Consider the following 26617-nt stretch of genomic DNA (forward strand, 5'->3'; position numbering starts at 1 on the left):
GGCTATGGAAATAGCCAGACAGAACGACTCCAGTAAAAAATGGTTCATATCTCGCAAGCCATATTTCCGATAAATATGGCAACCATAAAAATGGTGTCTCCGCATGCGGCCGATGCCGGCACACCCTTTTTATGGGAGCAGGACATCGGGAAATGCCCCAGGCGTGATATCAGCCAATGGGGAACTGGCAGACAGGTCATGAGTCCCCTCGTTCTGTAGCTAAATTCATAACTGTCACAATGAGAGCATTGGCGTCCGCCTACGACGCTCCCAGGCCAAGTTATGGCCCATATTCCATGTTGGGATATTGTCCATAACTCCAGCCAGGGGTGGGGCAGTGCTCCCTCTGAGGTCACTAAGGTAGGAGGGGACCTGGATCTGCCCAGGTTGATAACCCTACTTCGGCCATTTTCCAGTGGTCTTTTCGCTGGGGGCACGTGTAGGAAACATCTGTGGGAAGGATCCTAGAAACCTGGGTACAGCGCCCCCCTGTGGCCAGACGCAACAAGGTAACTGCTGGAACTGTGTATGCCTGTTTGTAACCCATGCTTTGATTGTAACTGTACTCTGACATATGTATATTCTGTAGACTCCCTATTGTATATATTGTAGTTTCTAGTGTGCTTTAGGCTGATTAAATTATATAATTAATCTTGGGCTGTTCTGTTATCTCGATCTTGAATCCCACGTCTGTGTGTTCGGCTAATAGTTACCGTGAAGCGGTTGGTGGCAGCGAGTTGGTGCCAAGGATTATTGTGGGGAGGCCAGTGAGATTCGGGGAGATTTTATATATTCCGCCCGCGGAGGTCGGGGGAATATATACCCTACTCTCACCGGGGACCCTTCAATAATCGGCATAAGTAGTATAGCGGCCTCCTTGCTTATTGTCGGGCAATTCCATAATTGGCCTGACTATAAGAGGGGCGCTAGAGAGCGCGTCACGTGCTCTGTCTGTCGGTCGGGAGGTATAAAGGAGGGGTGACCCCCACTTGTTACCCCCCGATTGTGACGTACTGGTAGCCAGCGCGGGGGATTTCTGAGTGACCCCCCCGGTGGTTTGTGACATATTGGTGGCATAGCGGTGGGATCGAGATAATAGTGTGTGTGAGTGTGAGACCCATACTCCCAGACACTAAAGACTGCCTGCAGCAGCTGTGGCTGCTGGGGTCTTCAGACTAGCTCAACACTAGAGTGTCAGAGTGCAGATACTGTAAGGTGTGTGGAGGCATCAGGTGTCAGTTCTGTGTCAGTGACCAAAAGTCTGCAAGAATGGCTGATGGCACCAGGAGCAGAGCTATGCAACTGGCCAATGCTAAGGCAGGAGCCGAAGAGAGGGAGGACGGTGCTGTGGACAGCAATGAGGAGGTTGCCCACGAGTCCTCCAGGAGCTCGACGCCAGAAAACAGCTCTGCAGAGGACATTGCACAACCTGGCACTGCTGGACAAGATGAGGAGCAGCTCACCCAAGGGTCCTCAACGAGCCAGATGCCAGCCCTCCGCTCTGCAATGGACAGTGAAGCACCAGGCTCCGCAGCGGGCCGCAGATCACCACGTGCCATTCCACCGAGCCTGGGAGGCTCGGATAGCCTTCTTCAAATGGCTATGGCCCTTCTCCAGGCTGGAGACCAGGAGGGCTACAAGGAACTCCTGGCAGAGCGCAGGGCAGAGCGGCAGGCAGCGCGTGAAGAGCGCCAGGCAGAGCGTGAGGCTGCGGAGCGACGGCAACAGGCAGACCGTGACCACCAGCTGCAGCTAGCTCAGCTCCGGCCCTCATCAGCCACATGTGACCTTCGAGACACCAAACTTCCAAAGGTCCGTGTTGAGGACTTCCCAGTGCTGGAGAAGGATGGAGACTTGGACTCTTTCTTGACTGCTTTTGAACGGACTTGCTTGCAGCACCATCTGGACAAGGACCAGTGGGCCAAATACCTGACCCCCCGTTTAAGGGGTAAGGCCCTGGATATCCTTGGTGACTTGCCTGCTGAGGCAGATCAGGGCTACGACACCATCAAGCGGGCCCTGATCCAACAGTACAACCTCACTCCAGAGTCCTACCGCAAGAAGTTCCGGAGCCTACAGAAGGGACCAAAGGACTCCTGGGCTGACCACCGGCGGGCACTTGCCCGAGCTGCCGACCACTGGACCCAAGGCCTGCAGCTTTCCACCGGACCGGAGATCATGGACTTGTTCATCACGGAGCAACTCTTGTGGAACTGCCCTGAGGATCTCCGCCAGTTCATCCGAGACCAGAAGCCAAAGGGGTCCACGGCTACAGCTGCCCTTGCCGATGACTACACCAACAACCGGGCCCCTGAGGCCAGGAGAGCGGCCACCAGCAGCACCTGGAGAGGGGGTAAGATGAATTCGGCGACTGCCCCACCTGCCCCTAGACTGCAGGGGGTGTCCCCCTCAACTCCCCTCTCCAGGCCCGTGGCGGAACCAAGACGGTGCCACCAGTGCAACCTACCTGGACACTTCAAGGCCATGTGCCCTCAGCGTCCCAAGGCCCCGGCTCCGTCCCCGTCCCAAGGGCCGCCCAAGGTGTATTGTGTGGGTGGGGGTGGTGGTAGGTCCCTGGACAGCTTCCAACCTGTCACCGTCAGCCGGTCTGTGACCATAGGACTGCGAGACAGCGCCTCGGAGGTGACTCTGGTGCGGCCTGAGATGGTGTCCCCCCAAGACTTGATCCCTGGAAAAACCCTCGCTGTCTCCGGGATTGGAGGCACTGACCCGGCGCTGCCTGTTGCTGACATTTATGTGGACTGGGGCGCAGGGCGGGGGGTGAGGGAGGTGGGGGTAACTGATCGGATCCCTGCAAACGTGCTACTTGGGACAGATTTGGGGCAGATAACCTCCCAGTTTGGGCCCCAACCAAGGGCTGAACCTTCAGCCAGTACTGACATGCCTCCGGACAATGTTAATGTGTTATCTATGAATGATGTAGGGGAGGAGGGGGTGAACTCTGATATTTCTGCTTGCATAGACACCATAGACACACACACAGCTGCCGCTGTGACAGGGGAGGGGGTCAGAGAAAGGTGTGACAATGCCTCTACAAGTAACCAGCCTGTGAGCTGGGATCTGTTGCCCTCTGCAGGGATAAGCAGAGAGCAGGGTGCTGCAGGGGGAGGACCAGTGTGTGGGGTGGGGGCTACCACAGCAAATGTGGGGTCCCCAGAGATTTCACAGCGGGGTTCTGTTGCTGCAGGAGGGGAACAGGCAGGTGAGATTGGGGCCGGTCCAGGAGCGGAAGTGCTCCCAGGTAAGATCTCGGTGCATGGTTCCCCCACAACCGGGGTGTCAGGAAGCCAGGTAGGTCTGCCTGAACCGGCGACTTGGTCAGGAACGGAGGAGGAGCAGGCACGACCCACGGTCGCAGCGGCTGTGGCCGCTGTCACCCGCAGTGGGAGTGCTGGAAGCCAAGGGGCCTCCCGGAGGTCCGATAGCTCTTCCCCTTCTGACCAAGTGGCAGCCGAGTCAGGTGGAGGCCAGGACACAGGTCCCGGGGTACTGACTGAAGATGTGACAGTCTCGTCGATTCTGGCCACATCTAGTCAGGGGTTTCAGGCAGCGTTAGAAGCTGACGACAGCCTGAAAGCTCTTAAGGAGCAGGCGGCACAGCCTCCCTCGGACTCGGACCCGGAGCGAGTGGTCTGGGACCAAGGACGGCTGTACCGGGCCACGGTCCAGCAGGGTTCACCAGAGGCGTGGCCCAGGGACCGACAGTTGGTGGTACCCTATCCGTTCCGGACGGAGTTGTTGCGGATCGCACATGAGATTCCGATGGCCGGACACCTAGGGATCGCTAAGACCAAGGCCAGGTTAAACCAGCATTTCTACTGGCCAAAAATGGGGGCCGATGTGGCTGCCTACTGCCGTTCGTGTGAAACCTGTCAGAGAGTGGGGAAGGCGGGGCCACGCCCCAAAGCCCCACTAGTATCTCTGCCAATCATCGATGAGCCTTTCAGGAGGGTGGCTGTGGATCTGGTCGGCCCGCTGGCCATCCCCAGCAGCTCCGGGAAACGCTTCCTACTGACGGTAGTGGACTATGCCACCCGGTACCCAGAAGCAGTGGCCTTGTCGTCCATTCGGGCTGACAAGGTGGCCACCGCATTGCTGGAGATTTTCTCCCGAGTGGGTTTTCCCCAGGAAATGCTCACTGACCGGGGGACCCAATTCATGTCCCAGCTGATGGAGGCCCTCTGTAAGCAAGTCCAGGTGCGACATCTGGTGGCCAGCCCGTACCATCCACAGACTAATGGCCTGTGCGAGCGGTTCAATGGCACCTTAAAGCAGATGCTTAAGATGTTGGTCGACTCCCATGGGCGTGACTGGGAGCGGTATCTCCCACACCTGTTATTTGCTTACCGGGAGGTTCCACAGGCCTCAACAGGATTCTCACCGTTTGAGCTCCTGTACGGGCGACGTGTGCGGGGCCCCCTGGCTCTGGTGAAAGAGGCTTGGGAAGGGGATTTGGCCACCCCTGGAGTGTCGGTTATCGAGTATGTCATGCGCTTCCGGGACAAAATGCAGGCCTTGACGCAACTGGTACACGACAATATGGCTCAAGCCCAGGCCGATCAGAAGCGTTGGTACGACCAGAACGCTTGTGAGAGGACCTACCAAGTGGGTCAAAAGGTGTGGGTACTGGTCCCCGTACCACAGGACAAGCTTCAGGCAGCCTGGGAAGGCCCATACCTCGTGTACCAGCAGCTCAACCCTGTAACGTACCTGGTCACCCTGGACCCTGCCCGTGGAAGGCGGAAGCCCTTCCATGTGAACATGATGAAGGCACATCATGAGCGGGAGGCATGTGCGCTCCCCGTGTGCAACCTGCCCGAGGAGGGAGAAGCGGAAACCCTCTTGGATATGCTAGCCCAGGTTAGGGCAGGCGGATCCATTGAGGATGTGGAGGTTGGCCACCAGCTCTTGGAAGACCAACGGTCCCAGCTGTGGGCCACCCTCCTCCCCTTCCGGGGGTTGTTTACCAACCAGCCCGGAAGGACTGACTTGGCTGTCCATCACGTGGACACTGGGGATCATCCCCCGATCCGGCGTTCAGCATATCGGGTCTCCCTGGAGGTGCAGCAACACATGCGCCAGGAGATTGACGAGATGCTGAAGCTGGGGGTGATCCAGGCATCCAACAGCGCTTGGGCCTCGCCTGTAGTCCTCGTCCCTGAGAAGGACCGAACCACTCGGTTCTGCGTGGACTACAGGGGGCTCAATGCGGTCACGGTCGCCGATGCGTACCCAATGCCACGCATCGATGACCTGCTCGATCAGTTGGCCGGGGCTCAGTACCTGACCATCATGGATCTGAGCCGGGGATATTGGCAGATCCCCCTGACTCGCAAGGCCAGGGAACGCTCTGCCTTTATTACCCCATTTGGACTGTACGAGTCCACGGTGATGCCATTCGGGATGAGGAATGCCCCTGCCACTTTCCAGCGGATGGTCAACACCCTGCTCAAGGGACTTGAAGGGTACGCGGCCGCGTACCTGGATGACATTGCCGTCTTCAGTCCCACCTGGGAGGACCACCTAGAGCATCTAGCACAGGTGCTCAGGCGGATCCACCGGGCAGGTTTGACCATCAAGCCGGGGAAGTGTCAGCTGGCCATGAGCGAGGTCCAGTACCTCGGTCACCGGGTAGGTGGGAGAACACTGAAGCCCGAGCCTGAGAAAGTGGAGGCCATCGCATCCTGGCCCACCCCCAGGACCAAGAAGCAGGTGATGTCCTTCTTGGGGACCGCTGGGTACTATAGGAGGTTTGTTCCATGCTATAGTAGCCTGGCAAAGCCCTTGACGGACCTCACCAAGAAGAAGCTGCCCTCTGCAGTCGATTGGACAATGGACTGCGAGACAGCCTTCCGGGCCCTAAAGGACGCCCTGTCCAGCCCGCCCGTGCTACAGGCAGCCGACTTCACGCGGCCGTTTGTAGTACAGACCGACGCCAGTGACTTCGGCCTCGGTGCGGTGCTCAGCCAGGTGGACTCTGCGAGCCAAGAGCACCCAGTCTTGTACCTGAGCAGGAAGCTGTTACCAAGGGAAGTTGCCTATTCCACGAGGGAGAAGGAGTGCCTGGCCATAGTGTGGGCCCTGCAGCGTCTGCAACCCTATCTATACGGGCGCCACTTCATCGTGGAGACGGACCACAATCCCCTCAGCTGGTTGCACACCGTCTCTGGGACGAATGGGCGATTGTTGCGATGGAGCCTTGCGCTCCAGCAATACAACTTCACCATTCGCCACAAAAGGGGCCGTGACCACGGTAACGCAGACGGGCTGTCCCGACAAGGAGAGGTCGCGGACGGGCGCACGGGGGAACACCGGAGTGTGCTGCCCCCTAGCGCCCTCAAAAGGGGGGAGGTGTGAGGCAAATCCCGGGATATGAAGATGAATTATGACTCCAGTCATAATCCCTCATCACTCCCTGGCAGTGCCCCCTCCCTTCTTGTTCTCAGTGTTCCACTTACACCTCCATGGCCATGTCCTGTGATATGGAAATGAGGTGGTGTGGGAACAATGGACACAGGATGACTCCCTGCCGTCACCCTGTAGTAGGAGCTGCTAGCTAGTTAGCAAGGCTATGGAAATAGCCAGACAGAACGACTCCAGTAAAAAATGGTTCATATCTCGCAAGCCATATTTCCGATAAATATGGCAACCATAAAAATGGTGTCTCCGCATGCGGCCGATGCCGGCACACCCTTTTTATGGGAGCAGGACATCGGGAAATGCCCCAGGCGTGATATCAGCCAATGGGGAACTGGCAGACAGGTCATGAGTCCCCTCGTTCTGTAGCTAAATTCATAACTGTCACAATGAGAGCATTGGCGTCCGCCTACGACGCTCCCAGGCCAAGTTATGGCCCATATTCCATGTTGGGATATTGTCCATAACTCCAGCCAGGGGTGGGGCAGTGCTCCCTCTGAGGTCACTAAGGTAGGAGGGGACCTGGATCTGCCCAGGTTGATAACCCTACTTCGGCCATTTTCCAGTGGTCTTTTCGCTGGGGGCACGTGTAGGAAACATCTGTGGGAAGGATCCTAGAAACCTGGGTACAGCGCCCCCCTGTGGCCAGACGCAACAAGGTAACTGCTGGAACTGTGTATGCCTGTTTGTAACCCATGCTTTGATTGTAACTGTACTCTGACATATGTATATTCTGTAGACTCCCTATTGTATATATTGTAGTTTCTAGTGTGCTTTAGGCTGATTAAATTATATAATTAATCTTGGGCTGTTCTGTTATCTCGATCTTGAATCCCACGTCTGTGTGTTCGGCTAATAGTTACCGTGAAGCGGTTGGTGGCAGCGAGTTGGTGCCAAGGATTATTGTGGGGAGGCCAGTGAGATTCGGGGAGATTTTATATATTCCGCCCGCGGAGGTCGGGGGAATATATACCCTACTCTCACCGGGGACCCTTCAATAATCGGCATAAGTAGTATAGCGGCCTCCTTGCTTATTGTCGGGCAATTCCATAATTGGCCTGACTATAAGAGGGGCGCTAGAGAGCGCGTCACGTGCTCTGTCTGTCGGTCGGGAGGTATAAAGGAGGGGTGACCCCCACTTGTTACCCCCCGATTGTGACGTACTGGTAGCCAGCGCGGGGGATTTCTGAGTGACCCCCCCGGTGGTTTGTGACAGAGAGGAATGCAATCATAAGATACAGGGGACAAGAATTGGAAGTAAATTTTATGAAGGGCAGAAAGGGACTAGATTAGATCAGGGCAGTGAGGTGATAGGCTAGTCTAAAGAAATGCGTTTTTAGGGCCCGCTAAAAGGTGTGGATGTTGGGAATTAATCGGATTGCTCTTGGTAGTGTGTTCCAGAGCATAGCTGCAGCTCGTGAGAAATCTGAAGACGGGACTATAAATTGTTGAGGATGTCAGTCAGTCTTAGGTCATTAGCAGAGTGGAGGACACGGGTGGGGTGATAGACAGAGATGAGGGAGGCGATATATGGTGGTACAGAACCGTGGAGAGCTTTGTGAGTGAGAGTGATAAGTTTATGTTGGATTCTGTATGGGGAGATAAGGTATGCACACCAGTGACTATGTAAGGGGAATACATGAAATAGCAGAAACTGCTGTGTGAATACTGACTTGAAAAATCCAATAGCTATATGCAAGAGTGAAAATGTGAAAAATGGAATCTGCATTACTGCCATGAACATATGAATCAAGAGAAATTTAGCTACTGAATTGATCAATGCAATAGAGCCCCAACACTACGCCAAAGTATTTCTCTACGTTGGGGTCCCTAGCTTGTGTGTGTTCTCTCTTGCAGTTAAAAAACTTACCGTGTATGGGAAGCTGAGACCCAGGCTATATATACGATGTGGATTGGCAATAGGTGTGGTTGGGGAGAGTTCACAAACGAAAAACTACTAACAAATAAGGAATAACGTTTGGAACACCATTCTAAGTCCGAACTGGGTGCAAAAACCTAAAAAAACATCACTATGGGGAGATAAGGTATGCACACCAGTGACTATGTAAGGGGAATACATGAAATAGCAGAAACTGCTGTGTGAATACTGACTTTGGCGTAGTGTTGGGGCTCTATTGCATTGATCAATTCAGTAGCTAAATTTCTCTTTATTCATATGTTCATGGCAGTAATGCAGATTCCATTTTTCACATTTTCACTCTTGCATATAGCTATTGGATTTTTCAAGTCAGTATTCACACAGCAGTTTCTGCTATTTCATGTATTCCCCTTACATAGTCACTGGTGTGCATAACGTATCTCCCCATAGTGATGTTTTTTTAGGTTTTTGCACCCAGTTCGGACTTAGAATGGTGTTCCAAACGTTATTCCTTATATGTTGGATTCTGTAGCGGATAGGCAACCAGTGCAATGACTGGCCCAGAGCAGAGGCATCAGTGAAGCGGTTGGAGAGGAAAATGATCCTGGCCGCAGCATTCAGGATGGATTGGAGAGGGGAGAGTTTAGTAACAGGGAGAGAAATTAGTAAAGAATTACAATAATCCAGGCAAGAATGAATGAGCAATCAATGAAGGGAGGAAGGGGTAGAAACAAATCCACCACTGATGTCCATAAAAAAATATTTTTCTTTATTTCAAATTCATCATAAAAATTAGAATGGATCAATCCTTCCGAAAAGCCCTGATTACGCCTTACGCGTTTCAAAGAAAATACTCCTTAATCATAGGCAAATGTAAAGAAATAAAATATGCAGTGGCTTAAATAGATCCCATGACCAGCTGGAACTACATAAAAAAGTGCCATAAAATTCATATCCATACTTGAGTGAACAAGTTAAAAAAAAAAACCACACATTTCATGCAGACATTAGCTTATACAAAAAGTTACATACATCTAAATACATGTCAATATAGATTAATAGATATAAGACAAATTGGACCGATAATTCAAGCCATTAGGATAACGTGCCTTTAGTTTGAGTATCCAAAAAGCTTCCCTGGCCAAAACAAGGCTATGCCAGTCCTCTCCTCTGTAAGGCCTATTAACTCTTTCAACACCTTGTACTTTTAATGAACTTAAGCTGGTGTCACACTAAACGACAGCGACAACGACGTCGCTGTTACGTCACCATTTTCGGTGACGTAACAGAGACCTTGTAAGTCGCTGTTATGATCGCTGCTTAGCTGTCAAACACAGCAGAAGCAGCGATCATAAGGTCGCTGTGCTACATGTTCAGAGAGCAGGGAGCCGCGCTTAGCGCTGGCTCCTTGCTCTCCTGCAGCACACATCGGGTTAATTAACCCGATGTGTGCTGCAGCTACATGTCACAGTTCAGAGAGCAGGGAGCCGCGCTTAGCGCTGGCTCCTTGCTCTCCTGCAGCACACATCGGGTTAATTAACCCGATGTGTGCTGCAGCTACATGTCACAGTGCAGAGAGCAGGGAGCCGCGCGCACTGCTTAGCGCTGGCTCCATGCTCTCCTTGCTACAGTATACATCGGGTTAATTACCCGATGCATACTGCAGCCACATGTCACAGTGCAGGAGCCGGCACTGGCAGCAAGAGCGGAGGCTGGTAACCAGCGTAAACATCGGGTAACCAGGGAAAGGTCTTCCCTTGGTTACCCGATGTTTACGCTGGTTACAGCTTACCGCAGCTGCCAGTGCCGGCTCCTGATCGCTTCATTTCGTCGCTCTCTCGCTGTCACACACAGCGATGTGTGTGTCACAGCGAGAGAGTGACGACCAAAAAATGAAGCTGGACATTCAGCAACGACCGGCGACCTCACAGCAGGGGCCAGGTCGTTGCTGGATGTCACACACAGCGACAGCGACGGGACGTCGCTGCAACGTCACAGAAAATGGTGACGTAGCAGCGACGTCGTTGTCGTCGTCGTTATGTGTGACACCAGCTTTACAGTCCCCTGATGCATATCTCTGAAATGTTTGCAGAGTCCTGAAGTAGTACGTCCCACCAGAGATTCTGCAGAAGCGGAGGAGACATGTTCACTGATACGTTTCTTCAAAGCACGAATAGTGCACCCAATGTAATATTTACAGCAAGTATAGCAACTAGCCATATATATTACATGTGTCGTATTGCAATTTATAAAGGTTTTAACTTTATATGTTTTGCCATTGGTGTCTATAATATGGTCACCTTTTTTGATAAATTCACACATATTACATTTTTCTTGTCCACATTTAAAAGTCCCTTAAAGCGGGCGTGCTGCTGGGGCGTAATGGTAGAGCAACAAACAGAAATGGTAATATTGGGTTTTGGAAGGCTGGGAGAGGGAGGAAACAGGAGAAGTTCAGTTTTTGACAGGTTCAGTTTTAGATAGAGGGAAAACATGATGTTAGAGACGGCGGACAGACAATTGGTAGTATTTTGTAATAGTGCAGGAGTGATGTCAGGAGAAGATGTGTACAGTTGGGTGTCATCAGCATAGAGATGGTACTGGAAACCAAATCTGCTGATTGTTTGTCCAATATGGGCAGTGTATAGAGAGAAGAAGGGAATTTTGTTTACTTACCGTAAATTCCTTTTCTTCTAGCTCTAATTGGGAGACCCAGACAATTGGGGTGTATAGGCTATGCCTCCGGAGGCCGCACAAAGTACTACACTTAAAAGTGTTAGGCCCCTCCCCTTCTGCCTATACACCCCCCGTGCTCCCACGGGCTCCTCAGTTTTGGTGCAAAAGCAAGAAGGAGGAAAAATAATTATAAACTGGTTTAAAGTAACTTCAATCCGAAGGAAACTCGGAGAACTGAAACCATTCAACATGAACAACATGTGTTACACAAAAAAACAGGGGCGGGTGCTGGGTCTCCCAATTAGAGCTAGAAGAAAAGGAATTTACGGTAAGTAAACAAAATTCCCTTCTTCTTTTTCGCTCTATTGGGAGACCCAGACAATTGGGATGTCCAAAAGCAGTCCCTGGGTGGGTAAAATAATACCTCGTAAGAGAGCCGTAAAACGGCCCTTTCCTACAGGTGGGCAACCGCCGCCTGAAGGACTCGTCTACCTAGGCTGGCATCCGCCGCAGCATAGGTATGCACCTGATAGTGCTTCGTGAAAGTGTGCAGGCTCGACCAGGTAGCCGCCTGACACACCTGTTGAGCCGTAGCCTGGTGCCTCAAAGCCCAGGACGCTCCCACGGCTCTGGTAGAATGGGCCTTCAGCCCTGAGGGAACCGGAAGCCCAGCCGAACGGTAAGCTACGATAATTGGCTCCTTGATCCACCGAGCCAGGGTTGATTTGGAAGCCTGTGACCCTTTACGCTGGCCAGCGACAAGGACAAAGAGTGCATCCGAGCGGCGCAGGGGCGCCGTACGAGAAATGTAGAGTCTGAGTGCTCTCACCAGATCTAACAAGTGCAAATCCTTTTCACATTGGTGAACTGGATGAGGATAAAAAGAGGGTAAGGAAATATCCTGATTGAGATGAAAGGGGGATACCACCTTAGGGAGAAATTCCGGAACCGGACGTAGAACCACCTTGTCCTGGTGAAAAACCAGAAAAGGGGCTTTGCACGACAACGCTGCTAGCTCAGACACTCTCCGAAGAGAAGTGACTGCTACTAGAAAAACCACTTTCTGCGAAAGTCGTGAGAGGGAGATATCTCTCATTGGCTCGAATGGTGGTTTCTGAAGAACCATCAGCACCCTGTTTAGATCCCAGGGTTCTAACGGCCGCTTGTAAGGTGGAACGATGTGACAAACTCCCTGCAGGAACGTGCGTACCTGTGGAAGTCTAGCTAGGCGCTTCTGGAAAAACACAGAGAGCGCTGAAACTTGTCCCTTAAGGGAACCGAGCGACAAACCCTTTTCCAGTCCAGATTGAAGGAAGGACAGAAAAGTAGGTAATGCAAATGGCCAGGGAGAAAAACCCTGAGCAGAGCACCACGACAGGAAAATTTTCCACGTCCTGTGATAAATCTTGGCGGACGTTGGTTTCCTAGCCTGTCTCATAGTGGCAATGACTTCTTGAGATAACCCTGAAGACGCTAGGATCCAGGACTCAATGGCCACACAGTCAGGTTGAGGGCCGCAGAATTCAGATGGAAAAACGGCCCTTGAGACAGCAAGTCTGGTCGGTCTGGTAGTGCCCACGGTTGGCCGACCGTGAGATGCCACAGATCCGGGTACCACGACCTCCTCGGCCAGTCTGGAGCGACGAGGATGGCGCGGCGGCAGTCGGCCCTGATCTTGCGTAACACTCTGGGCAACAGTGCCAGCGGAGGAAACACATAAGGGAGCTGAAACTGCGACCAATCCTGAACTAAGGCGTCTGCCGCCAGAGCTCTGGGATCTTGAGACCGTGCCATGAACGTTGGTACCTTGTTGTTGTGCCGGGACGCCATGAGGTCGACGTCCGGCACCCCCCAGCGGCAACAGATCTCCTGAAACACGTCCGGGTGAAGGGACCATTCCCCTGCGTCCATGCCCTGGCGACTGAGATAATCTGCTTCCCAGTTTTCCACGCCTGGGATGTGAACTGCGGATATGGTGGAGGCCGTGGCTTCCACCCACATCAAAATCCGCCGGACTTCCTGGAAGGCTTGTCGACTGCGTGTGCCGCCTTGGTGGTTGATGTATGCCACCGCTGTGGAATTGTCCGACTGAATTCGGATCTGCTTGCCTTCCAGCCACTGCTGGAACGCTTTCAGGGCAAGATACACTGCCCGAATTTCCAGAACATTGATCTGAAGCGAGGACTCTTGCCGGGACCACGTACCCTGAGTCCTGTGGTGGAGAAAAACCGCTCCCCACCCTGACAGACTTGCGTCCGTCGTGACTACTTCCCAGGATGGGGGTAGGAAGGATTTCCCCTTCGATAATGAAGTGGGAAGAAGCCACCACCGAAGGGAAGCTTTGGTCGCCTGAGAGAGGGAGACGGTCCTGTCGAGGGACGTCGGCTTCCCGTCCCATTTGCGTAGGATGTCCCATTGAAGAGGACGCAGGTGAAACTGCGCGAAAGGGACTGCTTCCATTGCTGCCACCATCTTCCCCAGGAAGTGCATGAGGCGCCTCAAGGGGTGTGACTGGCCTTGAAGGATAGATTGTACCCCTGTCTGTAGTGACCGCTGCTTGATCAGCGGAAGCTTCACTATCGCTGAGAGGGTATGAAACTCCATGCCAAGGTATGTGAGCGATTGGGCCGGTGTCAGATTTGACTTTGGAAAATTGATGATCCACCCGAAACTCTGGAGAGTCTCCAGGGTAGCGTCGAGGCTGTGTTGGCATGCCTCTTGAGAGGGTGCCTTGATCAACAGATCGTCCAAGTACGGGATCACCGAGTGACCCTGAGAATGGAGGACCGCTACTACAGTAGCCATAACCTTGGTGAAAACCCGTGGGGCTGTTGCCAGGCCGAATGGCAGTGCCACGAACTGCAGGTGTTCGTTTCCTATGGCGAAGCGCAAGAAGCGCTGGTGCTCTGGGGCAATCGGAACGTGGAGATAAGCATCTTTGATATCGATCGATGCAAGGAAATCTCCTTGGGACATTGAGGCGATGACGGAGCGAAGGGATTCCATCCGGAACCGCCTGGTCTTTACGTGTTTGTTGAGAAGTTTCAGGTCTAGGACAGGACGGAAAGACCCGTCCTTCTTTGGGACCACAAACCAGTTGGAGTAAAAACCGTGGCCCTGTTGATGAAGAGGAACAGGGACCACCACTCCTTCTGCCTTCAGAGTGCCCAGCGCCTGCAGAAGAGCCTCGGCTCTCTCGGGAGGCGGAGAAGACCTGAAGAATCGAGTCGGGGGACGAGAGATGAACTCTATCTTGTAACCGTGAGACAGAATGTCTCTCACCCAGCGGTCTTTTATTTGTGGCAGCCAGGCGTCGCAAAAGCGGGAGAGCCTGCCACCGACCGAGGATGCTACTAGAGGAGGTCGAAAGTCATGAGGAAGCCGCCTTGTTAGCGGTGCCTCCAATGTTCTTTTTAGGACGTGACTTAGACCGCCATGCATCAGAGTTCCTTTGTTCTTTCTGAGACCTTTTGGACGAGGAGAATTGGGACCTGCCCGCGCCCCGAAAGGACCGAAACCTCGCCTGCCCTCTCCTCTGTTGGGGAATGTTCTGTTTGGGCTGGGGTAAGGATGTATCCTTTCCCTTGGATTGTTTGATGATTTCATCCAGACGCTCGCCAAACAGCCTGTCGCCAGAAATTGGCAAACTGGTTAAGCGCTTTTTGGAAGCAGAATCTGCCTTCCATTCCCGTAGCCACAAGGCCCTGCGGAGTACCACCGAATTGGCGGTCGCCACCGCCGTACGGCTCACAGAGTCCAGGACAGCATTAATAGCGTAAGACACAATTGCCGAGGTCTGGGTGGTAATGGATGCCACTTGTGGCGCGGCCGTGCAAGTGGCTGCTTCAATTTGCGCTTGACCTGCTGAGATAGCTTGCAGCGCCCATACGGCTGCGAATGCTGGGGCAAAAGAAGCTCCGATAGCTTCATAGATGGATTTCAACCAGAGCTCCATCTGCCTGTCAGTGGCATCTTTGAGCGAGGCCCCATCTTCCACTGCAAGTCTGGATCTAGCCGCCAGTCTGGAGATTGGAGGATCCACTTTGGGACATTGAGTCCAACCTTTAACCACGTCCGGGGGGAAAGGATAACGTGTATCCTTAAGGCGCTTAGAAAAACGCTTATCTGGACAAGCATGGTGATTCTGGATTGCCTCTCTGAAATCAGAGTGGTCTAGAAACATACTCTGTGTCCGCTTGGGAAACCTGAAACGAAATTTCTCCTGCTGAGAAGCTGACTCCTCCGCCGGAGGGGCTGAGGGAGAAATATCCAGCAACTGATGGATGGACGCAATAAGATCGTTCACTATGGCGTCCCCGTCTGGAGTATTAAGATTGAGAGCGCTCTCAGGATCAGAATCCTGATCAGCTGTCTCCGCATCATCAACCAAAGATTCCCCCCGCTGAGACCCTAAACAATATGATGTCGAGGGAAATTCTAAGCGAGCCCGCTTAGTCAATCTGGGGCTGGGGTCTAAGTCAGAACCCTCAGACTGGGATGTAGGAGATACCCCGGGAGGACATTGTTGGTCCAACTGAGGGGGGCCCGGGAACAACGATTCAACAGGGTCCCGTTGCTGAGATACCGGCCTGGACTGCAAGGCTTCTAGTATCTTAGCCATAGTCTCAGAGAGTTTAGCAAACTCAGTCCCCGTCACCTGGACAGTGTCAACAGGTGTCTCCCCCTGGGCCCCTCTTAGCATAGGCTCCGGCTGAAGAAGTGGCACAGGGGGTCGAACACTGCACACAATGAGGGTCAGTGGAACCTGCCGGTAGTGGGGTCTTACAAGCGGCGCAGGCAGCATAATAAGCCTGTGTTTTGGCACCCCTGCCTTTTGTGGGCGCCATGCTATAGTTTTCCTTGAGTTACACAAAAGGGTATATAGCCAGAATGCACTGTGCTCATACAGTGTAAAGTATATATGATACCCAAATAATGTACCAATACACTACAGCACCATGGGGCTAGCACCAACAGGTGCTGCTTACCAGCCGCCTAAAGCGGTTGTGAGGCCACCAGAGACCGTGTCTGGGTCTCCCAGGACTTGTCCCTCTTCTGCAGCGTCGGTGGAGCTGACAGGAATCGCTGCGGCGTCCTGACGAGATGAGGGAGCTGTGGGCGTGGCCGAGAAAGAGCGCGAACTGGTGCTCACACCGTGCACAGTGAGGGGGGTGGAGTATGTAAATCATACTCCAGCCCTCAGAGCTGCTCGCTCCGTGCAGCGTCCCGCCCTTCCCCCTGCCTGTCATGGCTGAGGGCGGGAGAAAAGTAAACTAGGCCACAAGGAAGCCGGGGACTCTAGTAATAAACGCGGCCGCCGTAAAAGCGCGGCCGGCGTGAAAGTCCCCGGCGAACTACAAGTCCCAGCCGCGCCGCAGTGTCCCATGGCAGCGGCGGTTAGTGCGGTAGCCCTTACATATAAACACACTCAGCGACGCTGAGTGTGTAATGGCACATATAGACCCGGTCAGCGCCGCGGTCCCCGGTGCACTAGCACACCCAGCAAAGCTGAGGTGATGCCGTGCGCGGTCCCCACAGGGATACAGAGTACCTCCAAGATGCAGGGCCATGTCCCTGAACGATACTCGGCTCCTATCCATCAGGCTCCACAGGAGTTGTGGATGGAGCACGGTCTCAGTGCCTGGAGACCGGTAAGATCCCACTTCACCCAGAGCCCAGAGGGGGATGGGGAAGGAAAGCAGCATGTGGGCTCCAGCCTCCGTACCCGCAATGGATACCTCAACCTTAACAACACCGCCGACAAGAGTGGGGTGAGAAGGGAGCATGCTGGGGGCCCTATATGGGCCCACTTTTCTTCCATCCGACATAGTCAGCAGCTGCTGCTGACTAATCTGTGGAGCTGTGCTGTGCGTGTCTGACCTCCTTCGCACAAAGCAAAAAACTGAGGAGCCCGTGGGAGCACGGGGGGTGTATAGGCAGAAGGGGAGGGGCCTAACACTTTTAAGTGTAGTACTTTGTGCGGCCTCCGGAGGCATAGCCTATACACCCCAATTGTCTGGGTCTCCCAATAGAGCGAAAAAGAAAAGGAGATTATCTAGGACTGAATCCTGAGGAACCCCGACCGTAAGGGGAAGAGGAGAGGAAGAGGAGCTGGCAAAAGATACAGTGAATGAGCAGTCAGAGAGGTAACAGGAGAACCAAGAAAGAACGGTGTCCTTGAACCCAATAGAGCGGAGCATAGTGAGGAGGAGCTGGTGATCCACAGTATCAAATGCAGCAGAGAGATCTAGGAGCATGGAGTAGTGACCATTAGATTTAGCTGTTAGTAGTTCATTAGAGACTTTAGTAAGAGAAGTTTCAGCAGAGTGCAAGGAGCGGAAACCGGATTGTAGAGGGTCAAGGAGAGAGTTATCTGACAGATAGCGGATTAAACGGGAGTGGACGAAATGTTCCAATAGTATGGAGATTAAGGGGAGATTAGAGACTGGTCTGTAATTAGCGACACAATTTTGGTCCAGGGATGTTTTTTTTAAGTAATGGGTGTATGCTGGCATGTTTGAAGGAAGAGGGAAAGACACGAGAGTAGAGAGAGATTGAATATTTTAGTTAGGCGAGTGGTGACAGTTGGGGTGACAGATTTAAGGAGATGTGAGGGAATAGGATCACTGGTGCAGGTAGTAGGGCAAGAAGATGCGAGGAGCCTAGTAACTTCTTCCTCTGTGACTAGATCAAAGTGTGAAAGTGAGCTAGATGAAGTGTAGGAGGGCAGACAGTGTGTGGTGTTATGACTACTAACAGTATGTAACACTGAGACTATTCACTACTAAGGGGAAGCAGCATTGAGACTTGGCACTACTAAGGGGAAGCGGCACTGAGGTTTGTAACTAGAAAGAGCGAGCGGCATTGAGGCTTGTCACTAGTAAGGGGAAGCGGCAATAAGACTTTGCACTATTAAGGGGAATCAGCACTGAGGCTCGTAAATACTAAGATGGAGCGGAACTGAGGCTGGTCATGAATAAGGGGAAGCGGCTTTGAGACTTGTCACTGCTAGGGGAAATGGCACTGAGACTAAGGGGAATCAGCACTGATGCTTGTAACTAGTAAGAGTGAACAGCACTGAACCTTGTCACCATATAAGCCCGCTTTACACGCTACACTATATCTTACGATGTGTCGGATCATGTCGTAAGTGACGCACATCCGGCATCGTAAGGTACATTGTAGTGTGTGACAGGCATGTGCGATTGCGATTGAACGTTAAAACATTCATCGCATACACATCGTTGAATCCTGACGAATTGCACGTCGGGTTGTTCAATGTTCCCGAGGCAGCACACATCGCAGTGTGTGACACCCCGGGAACATTGAACAGATCTTGCCTGCGTCCCATGGCTCCCGGCCGGTAATGCGGAAGGAAGGAGGTGGGCGGGATGTTTACGTCCCGCTCATCTCCGCCCCTCCGCTTTTATTGGCTGGCTGCCGCGTGACATCGATGTGACGCCGAACGTCCCTCCCACTCCAGGAAGTGGACGTTCGCTGCCCACATCAAGGTCGTATGGAAGGGTAAGTACGTGTGACGGGGGTTAATCGTTTGTGCGGCACGTTCAACAAATTGAACGTGCCACACATACGATGGGGGCGTTGCAACGTGTAAAGCAGGCTTAAGTGGGAGTGGCAATGAGATTTAAGGGGAAGCAGTAGTGCGGCTCCTCGCTACTAACTGGAAGCAGCACTGAGGCTTGTTACTACAAAGGAGAATAAGCACTGACACCTGTCATAACTAAGGGGAAGCAGCACGGAGGCTTTTCACTACTAAGAGGGAGCAGCACTGAGGTTTGTCACCACTAACGGGAAGCGGCAATGAGATTAAAGGGAAGCAGTATTGAGGATTGTCGCTACTGAGGGGAAAAGGCACTGATCCCTGTAACTACTAAGGGGAAGTGACATTGAGACTTGGCACTACTAAAAGGAAGCAGCACTGAGACTTAGGGGAAGCGGCACAGAGGCTCGTCCAAAAATAAGATAATAGGATAACAAAATCAGCACTGAGGCTTGTCACTAGTAAGAGACAGCAGCACTAAGGGGTACTTTGCACGCTGCGACATCGCTAGCCGATTGTAGCGATGCTGAGCACGATAGTCCCCGCTCCCGTTGCAGATGCGATATCTTGTGATAGCTGCTGTAGCGAACATTATCGCTACGGCAGCTTCACAAGCACTTACCTGCCCTGCGACGTCGCTCTGGCCAGCAACCCGTTTCCTTCCTAAGTGGGCGGGCCGTGCGGCGTCACAGCGACGTCACACGGCAGGCGGCCAATAGAAGCGGAGGGGCGGAGATGAGCGGGACGTAAACATCCCACCCACCTCCTTCCTTCCTCATTGCAGGCGGGACGCAGGTAAGGAGATGTTCCTCGCTCCTGCGGCTTCACACACAGCGATGTGTGCTGCCACAGGAATGAGGAACAACATCGTACCTGTCGCTGCAGCGAAATTATGGAAATGACAGACACTACACAGGTCACCGATTTTCGACGCTTTTGCGATCGTTTATCGGTGCTTCTAGGCTTTACACGCTGCGACGTCGTTACCGGCGCCGGATGTGCGTCACTTTCGATTTGACCCCGACGAGATCGCAGTAGCGATGTCGCAACGTGCAAAGTACCCCTAAGGCTTGTCACCACAAAGGCTATGTTCACACAGGGCTTTTTTGGTAAGTTTTTTTCCCTGACCGAAACCTGATCTTGTGGCAGGAAATCTTCTTTGAGTCATCTGCGTTTTTGGTGTGTTCTTAGTGGCGTTTTTGATGTGTTTGTGGTGCGTTTTTTCTACAAAATGGGTTGTATCAATGAGAAAACGTTGTAAAAACACTGCAAAGAAATTGACATGCTCATTCTTTGAAATCTGCAGCAAAAACACAGGTATTTGACAAAACAGGAAAAAAATCTGCAGGTGTTTGTGTGTTTGCGCGTGTGTGTGTGTGTGTGTGTGTGTGTGTGTGTGTGTGTGTGTGTGTGTGTGTGGGTGCGCGCGCATGCATGAGATTTCAGAAATCTCATAGACTTTGCTGGTACTGTAAAAAGCAGCTTTTTATTAGCATGGATTTTCAATATACTCACCCTCCAGTGTCTTCAGTTTTTACTGACACTGCTTTGGTCCCATAGCACCATCTTGTGACCGCAACCTCTGACTGGAAGTTACATCACAAGCTCTTATTGCAAGTGTATGACAGCCAGAACAAGGCTCTCATAGACTTACATTGAAGAGTGACCTCCGGTTCACTCCATGAAATACTGGATTAGCTGGTTGATCACAAATTGCAGAAGACCGACGGGAACAGCAGTGATAGAAGATTAAGACGGCGGCAGAGAAGTATATGAGTAGGGTCAAGAAACTTAAATTTAAAACACCACTCCAGCGGCAAAAAACAAACAAAACACTGCAGTGGTGCTTTAAAGGAAATCTATCAGCAGGTTTTTGCCAGCTCATCTGAGAGAAGCATAATGTAGAGACAGAGATCCTAATTCCAGCGATGTATCACTTGCTGAGCTGTTTGCTGTCATTTTGATAAAATCACTGTTATCTCTGCAGCAGATCTAGCAGTTATTTCAATGTCGAGCCCCATAACCCCGCCGACACCACTGATTTGCAGTCTTGTGTGGGCACTATAAGTGGGTAAAAAGCTGCCAATCAGTGTTGGGGTGGGATTATACAGGGCTCATGAATATGCTGGACTACCTGGCAGCAGGCCAAGAAGTCATCTAATGATAATCTCCTGCTGATTAAACAGTGATTTTATAAAAACTACAGTAAGCAGCGCAGAGTGATACATCGCTGGAATCAGGATCTGTCTCTACTTTATGCTGCTATCATATTAGGTGGTAAAAACCTGGTAATAGATTGCCTTTAAGGTACCCAAGATGTACTTAAATGGGTAGGTTCAAAATTAAAGGATCATCCCTACTCTTAGAGCTTTTGTAAAAAAGCAGCAATCTTGGTTATTAGGCAATAACCGTAGGTTTTGATGGCGAAACCAACAGCAGTACTTTGTTCCTTCTAAGGAAAGCTTCAGAATGTTGTATATAATTTATAACAAATGTAGTATTACATGATAACCATTCAAATGAATGGGCTACCATATAATACATGGCTGTGCCAAGTCCCTGGCAGGTGCTCTATGCTCTGTTCAATATACGTAATAAACTTGTAATACATATCAATCAGACATGTTCTTATTAGAATATGATATGTCGTCGGGGTCACGTTGTAAGTGACGCACATCCGGCATCGTTTGACATATCGTAGCGTGTGACAGCTACGAGCAACGGTGAACGAGCAAAAATACTCCCCTTATCGTTGCTCGTTGACACGTCGTTCATTTTCAAAAAGTCGTTTCATCTTCTTCTCTGAGCCAGTTGTTCATCGTACCCAGGGCAGCACACATCGCTCCATGTGACACCCCGGGAACGACGAACACCACTTACCTGTCTCCCGCCGGCAATGCGGAAGGAAGGAGGTGGGCGACATGTTAACGTCCCGCTCATCTCCGCCCCTCCGCTTCTATTGGCCGGCCACTGTGTGACGTCGCTGTGATGCCGAGCGTTCCTCCCTCTTCAGGAAGTGGATGTTTGCCGCCCACAGCGACATCGCTCAGCAGGTAAGTGCGTGTGACAGGGGTTTAACGACTTTGTGTGCCACGGGCAACTAATTGCCCGTGACGCACAAACGACGGGGGCGGGTGCGATCGCTCGTGCGATCGCACAATAGATAGCCTCGTGTGACGCCCGCATAAGGCTGGATACACATCCGTGAGTACACAGTGCGATGCATAGACTGACGAGAACTTGGCAGCCTCATATATTCCTATGTGGCAGTTGTGTTCAGGTCGGGACTCATGTCCGGTCCATAAATCACAGACCGTGACTCACAATGTGTAATTGTGGCCTAAAGTAAAGAATGTAAATATAGTAAAATCGGTAAAAACAGCTCCAGGCGAGGTATTATTCATTTTATCAGGTACGAAACCAAAGGAAGCAGCAAGTAAGAAAAGGAGGAATTCTCCAGAAATGTACACAGCCTTAGGCTATGTGCGCACATAGCGTTTTTTTACGCTGCGTTTTTGGTTGCAAAAAACACAAAACACACCTGCTGCAAAAACGCACCAGTAAAAAACGCATGCATTTTTACGGTTTTTCGGTGAAATTTTGGCTGCGTTTTTGATCACTGTTTTTCCAGTGCATTGCATGGGTGAAAAACGCAGGAAAGAATGGCAATGTCCATTTTTTTTTTAGCTCAAAAACGCAGCTAAAAAAAAAAAAAAAAAGTTGTGTGTGGAGAGCAAAAATGAAAAGTCATAGACTTTGCTGGGGAAGGAAAGTCATGCAGTTTTGAGGCCAAAAACGCACCTGAAAAACGCGCAAAAACACAGCGAAAAACACCCAGTGCACACATAGCCTTACAGAACTCTTGAGGAATACTTACAGACACACTTTCATCGGTTTCCTCCACAGTCGGTAGGTGGGGTGCACCAAACTTCTCTGTAAGCTCTGCTATAGTTTTTGGGGTATGCTCCTCTGAAACCTTCCTCTGAAATCAAACAATATGCATAATAAATCTGTTCTTCCTGATAAAAGTGAAATACTTATCGACTTTCTACATGGTCTTTTGCACTGTGTGTCACAGGTAAATGTTTGTAGGATGTAGGGCTTGTTTACATATAGCAATCTTGGCACATTTTTCCATCCATTTTTTGGGGGGCAGAAAAATGCAGTGTTTTATAGTAGAAGCAAAATCAATGAGATTTCTAAAATCTCAATCATACAGTGGATATTTCCTTGCTCTTTTTCCTCATCCCTTTTACCAGTTTGTTTTCTTTTTATTGCACAATGTAATTTTAGAGTTTCTTCCACATTTTTCCTCAACAAGGCTCAGCAGAAAAAAAAAAAACCAAAACATAAAAACAACACAAAAGGCACATAAGACTATACATTCAGCAATAAAAATACAAAGCTGAGTGAGTTTATAGATTACATACAGGTGCATCCCAATAAATTAGAATATCATCAAAAAATTAACTTATTCCAGTAATTGAATACAAAAAGGGAAACACATATATTATATAGAGTCATTACACACAGAGAGATCTATTTCAAGTGTTTATTTCTGCTAATGTTGATGATTATGGCTTACAGCCACTGAAAACCCAAAAGTCATTATCTCAGAAAATTAGAATATTATATAAGACCAACTGAGAAAAATCATTTTAACCTCAGAAATGTTGGTGCCTACTGAAAAGTCTGTACAGTAAATGCACTCAATTATTGGTTGGGCCTCCTTTTGCATGAATTACTTAGCATGGATGCGGCGTGGCATAGAGGCGATCAGCCTGTGGCACTGCTGAGGTGTTATGGAAGCCCAGGTTGCTTTGATAGCATCCTTCAGCTCGTCTGCATTGTTGGGTCTGGTGTCTCTCATCTTCCTCTTGACAATACCCTATATATTCTTTATGGGGTTTAGGTCAGGCGAGTTTTCTGGCCAATCAAGCACAGTGATACTTTGGTTATTAAACCAGGTATTGGTACTTTTGACAGTGTGGACAGGTGCCAAGTCATGCTGAAAAATGAAATTCCCATCTCCAAAAAGCTTGTCGGCTGATGGAAGCATAAAGTGCTCTAACATTTCCTGGTAGACGGCTGTGCTGGCTTTGGCCTTAATAACACACAGTGGACCTACACCAGCAGATGACATGGCTCCCCAAACCATCACTGATTGTGGAAACGTCACACTAGACCTCAAGCTCTTGGATTGTGGCCTCTCCTCTTCCTCCAGACCCTGGGACCGCGCTTTCCAAATGAAATGCAAAATCTACTTCTCTCTGAAAACAACACATTGGACCACTGAGCAACAGTCCAGTTCTTTTCTCCTTGGCCCAGGCAACACGCTCCTGGCGTTGTCTATTGGTCATGAGTGGCTTGACACAAGGAATGCGACAGTTGTATCCCATGTCCTGGATACACCTGTGTTTGGTGGCTCTTGAAACACTGAATCAAGCAGCAGTCCACTCCTTGTGAATCTCACCCAAATTTTTGAATGACCTTTTCTTAACAATTCTATCAAGGCTGTGGTTATCCCGGTTACTTGTGCACCTTTTTCTACCACACTTTTTCCTTCCACTCAACTTTCCATTAATATGCTCAGAAAAAGCACTGTGTACAGCCAGCTTCTTTAGCAATGACCTTTTGTGGCTTACTCTCCTTGCGGAGTGTGTCAATGACTGCCTTATGGACATCTGTCAAGTCAGCACTCTTCCCCTTGATTGTGTAGCCTACTGAACCAGACTAAGGACCATTTTAAACACTTAGGAAGCCTTTGCAGGTGTTTTGTGGTAATTATTCAAATTTTTCTGAAATAATTACTTTTGTTTTTTCATTGACTGTAAATCATAATCATCAACATTAACATAAATAAACGTTTGAAATAGATCACTCTGTTTGTAATGACTCCATATAATGTGTTTCCCTTTTTGTACTGAATTACTGAATTAACTTTTTGATGATATTCTAATTTATTGAGATGCACTTGTATCACCTACTCTATAGCTTCATGATGTAAAAGGCTCTCTGTTGTCTTAGTACCTTGAATGCTAAATGAGACTTCCTGCCTCTCCGAGCTAAAAGATACCACTGTGTGAAAGGCGAGATTCTGTGCAGCAGGTAAACACATGGAGGAATCTGTGATACCATCTTACTATTTACTGTATGTAGTGATATATGATGCAATTTAACATGGATTCCTATGTATTTTGGCAGGGATACGTGAAAAAGGTGCAGGAGAGAAGAAACACCAGCTTCTCAGTGTCCATTGTTGGTTACTTGTGTATGTAGTGAGAGAAACAAGCAGTTAACTCATCCTTTTTCAGATCAACTAGAATTGATATGATATTGATTCACCGGACACGATCCAGCTACTGTGTCAGTAATGTGACGACATCGGAAGGAAGCCCTGTAAACCACCTCTCACTTGATGGCATCACCAACTCCTCTTTTGATTAGCCCGCCGGACACAACAAAATCCTTGCAGTGTGAGGTACATGTGACATAGCACCACAAAGCCAGGGATGCTGCAGGTAAGATGTGGTTCTCAGACTTCTTCTCAGATGGCCATAGATTACTGATGTGGCTGCTAGGTGGGGTCCTGTAAACTGAGGTGCACTAACTCTGTGATTATCCCCTTAGAGGAAACTGTATCCTCCTCCTTTTCGTGGTCTGCGTAATACATAGATACATATTTTTACATGTCTGATGTACAATAATATGTAGTGTGAAGTAAAGTTCATGCTCAGATTGGAGGTGAGAAAACGCTTTGGTTTGATTTAAAAGCAACCTTTCATGTAAAAAAGCACTACTGACCTGCAAATATGGGGTTAATCTGAAGGGTAATAGCATTCTGAAGCTGCCTGGTCCCCACACTGAGAGGCACACTACCAAGGGAAAAATAACTACCGTATTTTTCTGACTATAAGACGCACCGGATCATAAGACGCACCCTGGTTTTAGAGGAGGAAAATAGGAAAATAAAATTTTAAGCAAAAAATGTGGTCATGACACACTGTTATGGGGTGAGGATCTGCTGCTGACACTGGTATGGGAGTAATGTCCCCAAATTCTCTACTAAGGTACCCCATCCTGGTAATGATCCTCCTGCCTTGGATATATACCCCATCCTGGTGTATGCCCTTATCCCTGCTATATACTGGCATCCTGCTATATACTCCCATCCTGCTATATGCCCCTATCCTGATATATTCTGCCATCCTGCTATATATTCCCATCCTGCTATATACTGCCATCCATCCTGCTATATACTGCCATCAATCTATATACTCCCATCCATCCTGCTATATACCCCCATCCATCCTGCTATATACCCCATCCATCCTGCTATATACCCCATCCATCCTGCTATATACCCCATCCATCCTGCTATATACTGCCATCCATCCTGCTATATACTGCCATCCATCCTGCTATATACTGCCATCCATCCTGCTATATACCGCCATCCATCCTGCTATATACCCCCATCCATCCTGCTATATACCCCCATCCATCCTGCTATATAACCCCATCCATCCTGCTATATAACACCATCCATCCTGCTATATAACACCATCCATCCTGCTATATACCCCCATCCATCCTGATATAGGCATGTATCCTGTATCATACACAAAAAATAAACGTTTATATTCACCTTTCCTCGCTCCATGGAGCATTGCTCCTCCCCCTGTCTGTGGCGGTAGCAGCACCGCTGATCTGTGTGGAGCCGTCACTGGTCACTTCCCAGCAGCACCGCTCGTCCTCCTGTCTGCCGGTCAGCTGACCTGCGTGACTAGCGGCGCGCACGGCGATGACGTCATCGCTGTGCTCACCGCTCTCTACACAGATCAGCTGACCGGCACAGACAGGAGGAGATCGTGAAGCTGCAGGAAAACGGTGAGTATACTGATTCACTGCAACCTGCGCTGATGACGATGCGTGGGGGGCAGTGAATACAGCCGCATATGATCACTCCAGGTTGTAGTTGCCAGGGATGATCACTGCCAGCTGTTAATTATGCGCGCGTCTCCGTCCATCACCCCGCCCACCTGTCAGTGCCGACTTCAGCG

At 50.4% G+C, this 26617-nt stretch overlaps 1 protein-coding gene across 4 annotated transcripts in view; it reads right to left on the reverse strand.

Moving 5' to 3' along the window:
- Positions 1–26617, reverse strand: part of LOC142309845 (DPY30 domain-containing protein 1-like) — a 67598-nt gene that overhangs the window by 24459 nt on the left and 16522 nt on the right. For all 4 annotated transcript variants that reach the window (XR_012754012.1, XM_075347303.1, XM_075347302.1 and 1 more), the window contains exon 4: positions 22432–22536. Coding sequence is in view for 3 of the 4 variants with exons in the window: in XM_075347303.1 (XP_075203418.1) it covers positions 22432–22536 (105 nt within the window). In the remaining variant the exon portion in view is untranslated. The remainder of the gene's footprint in view (positions 1–22431; positions 22537–26617) is intronic.

This window comes from Anomaloglossus baeobatrachus, chromosome 5 (assembly GCF_048569485.1).
Source record: "Anomaloglossus baeobatrachus isolate aAnoBae1 chromosome 5, aAnoBae1.hap1, whole genome shotgun sequence".
NCBI classification, from domain to species: domain Eukaryota; kingdom Metazoa; phylum Chordata; class Amphibia; order Anura; family Aromobatidae; genus Anomaloglossus; species Anomaloglossus baeobatrachus.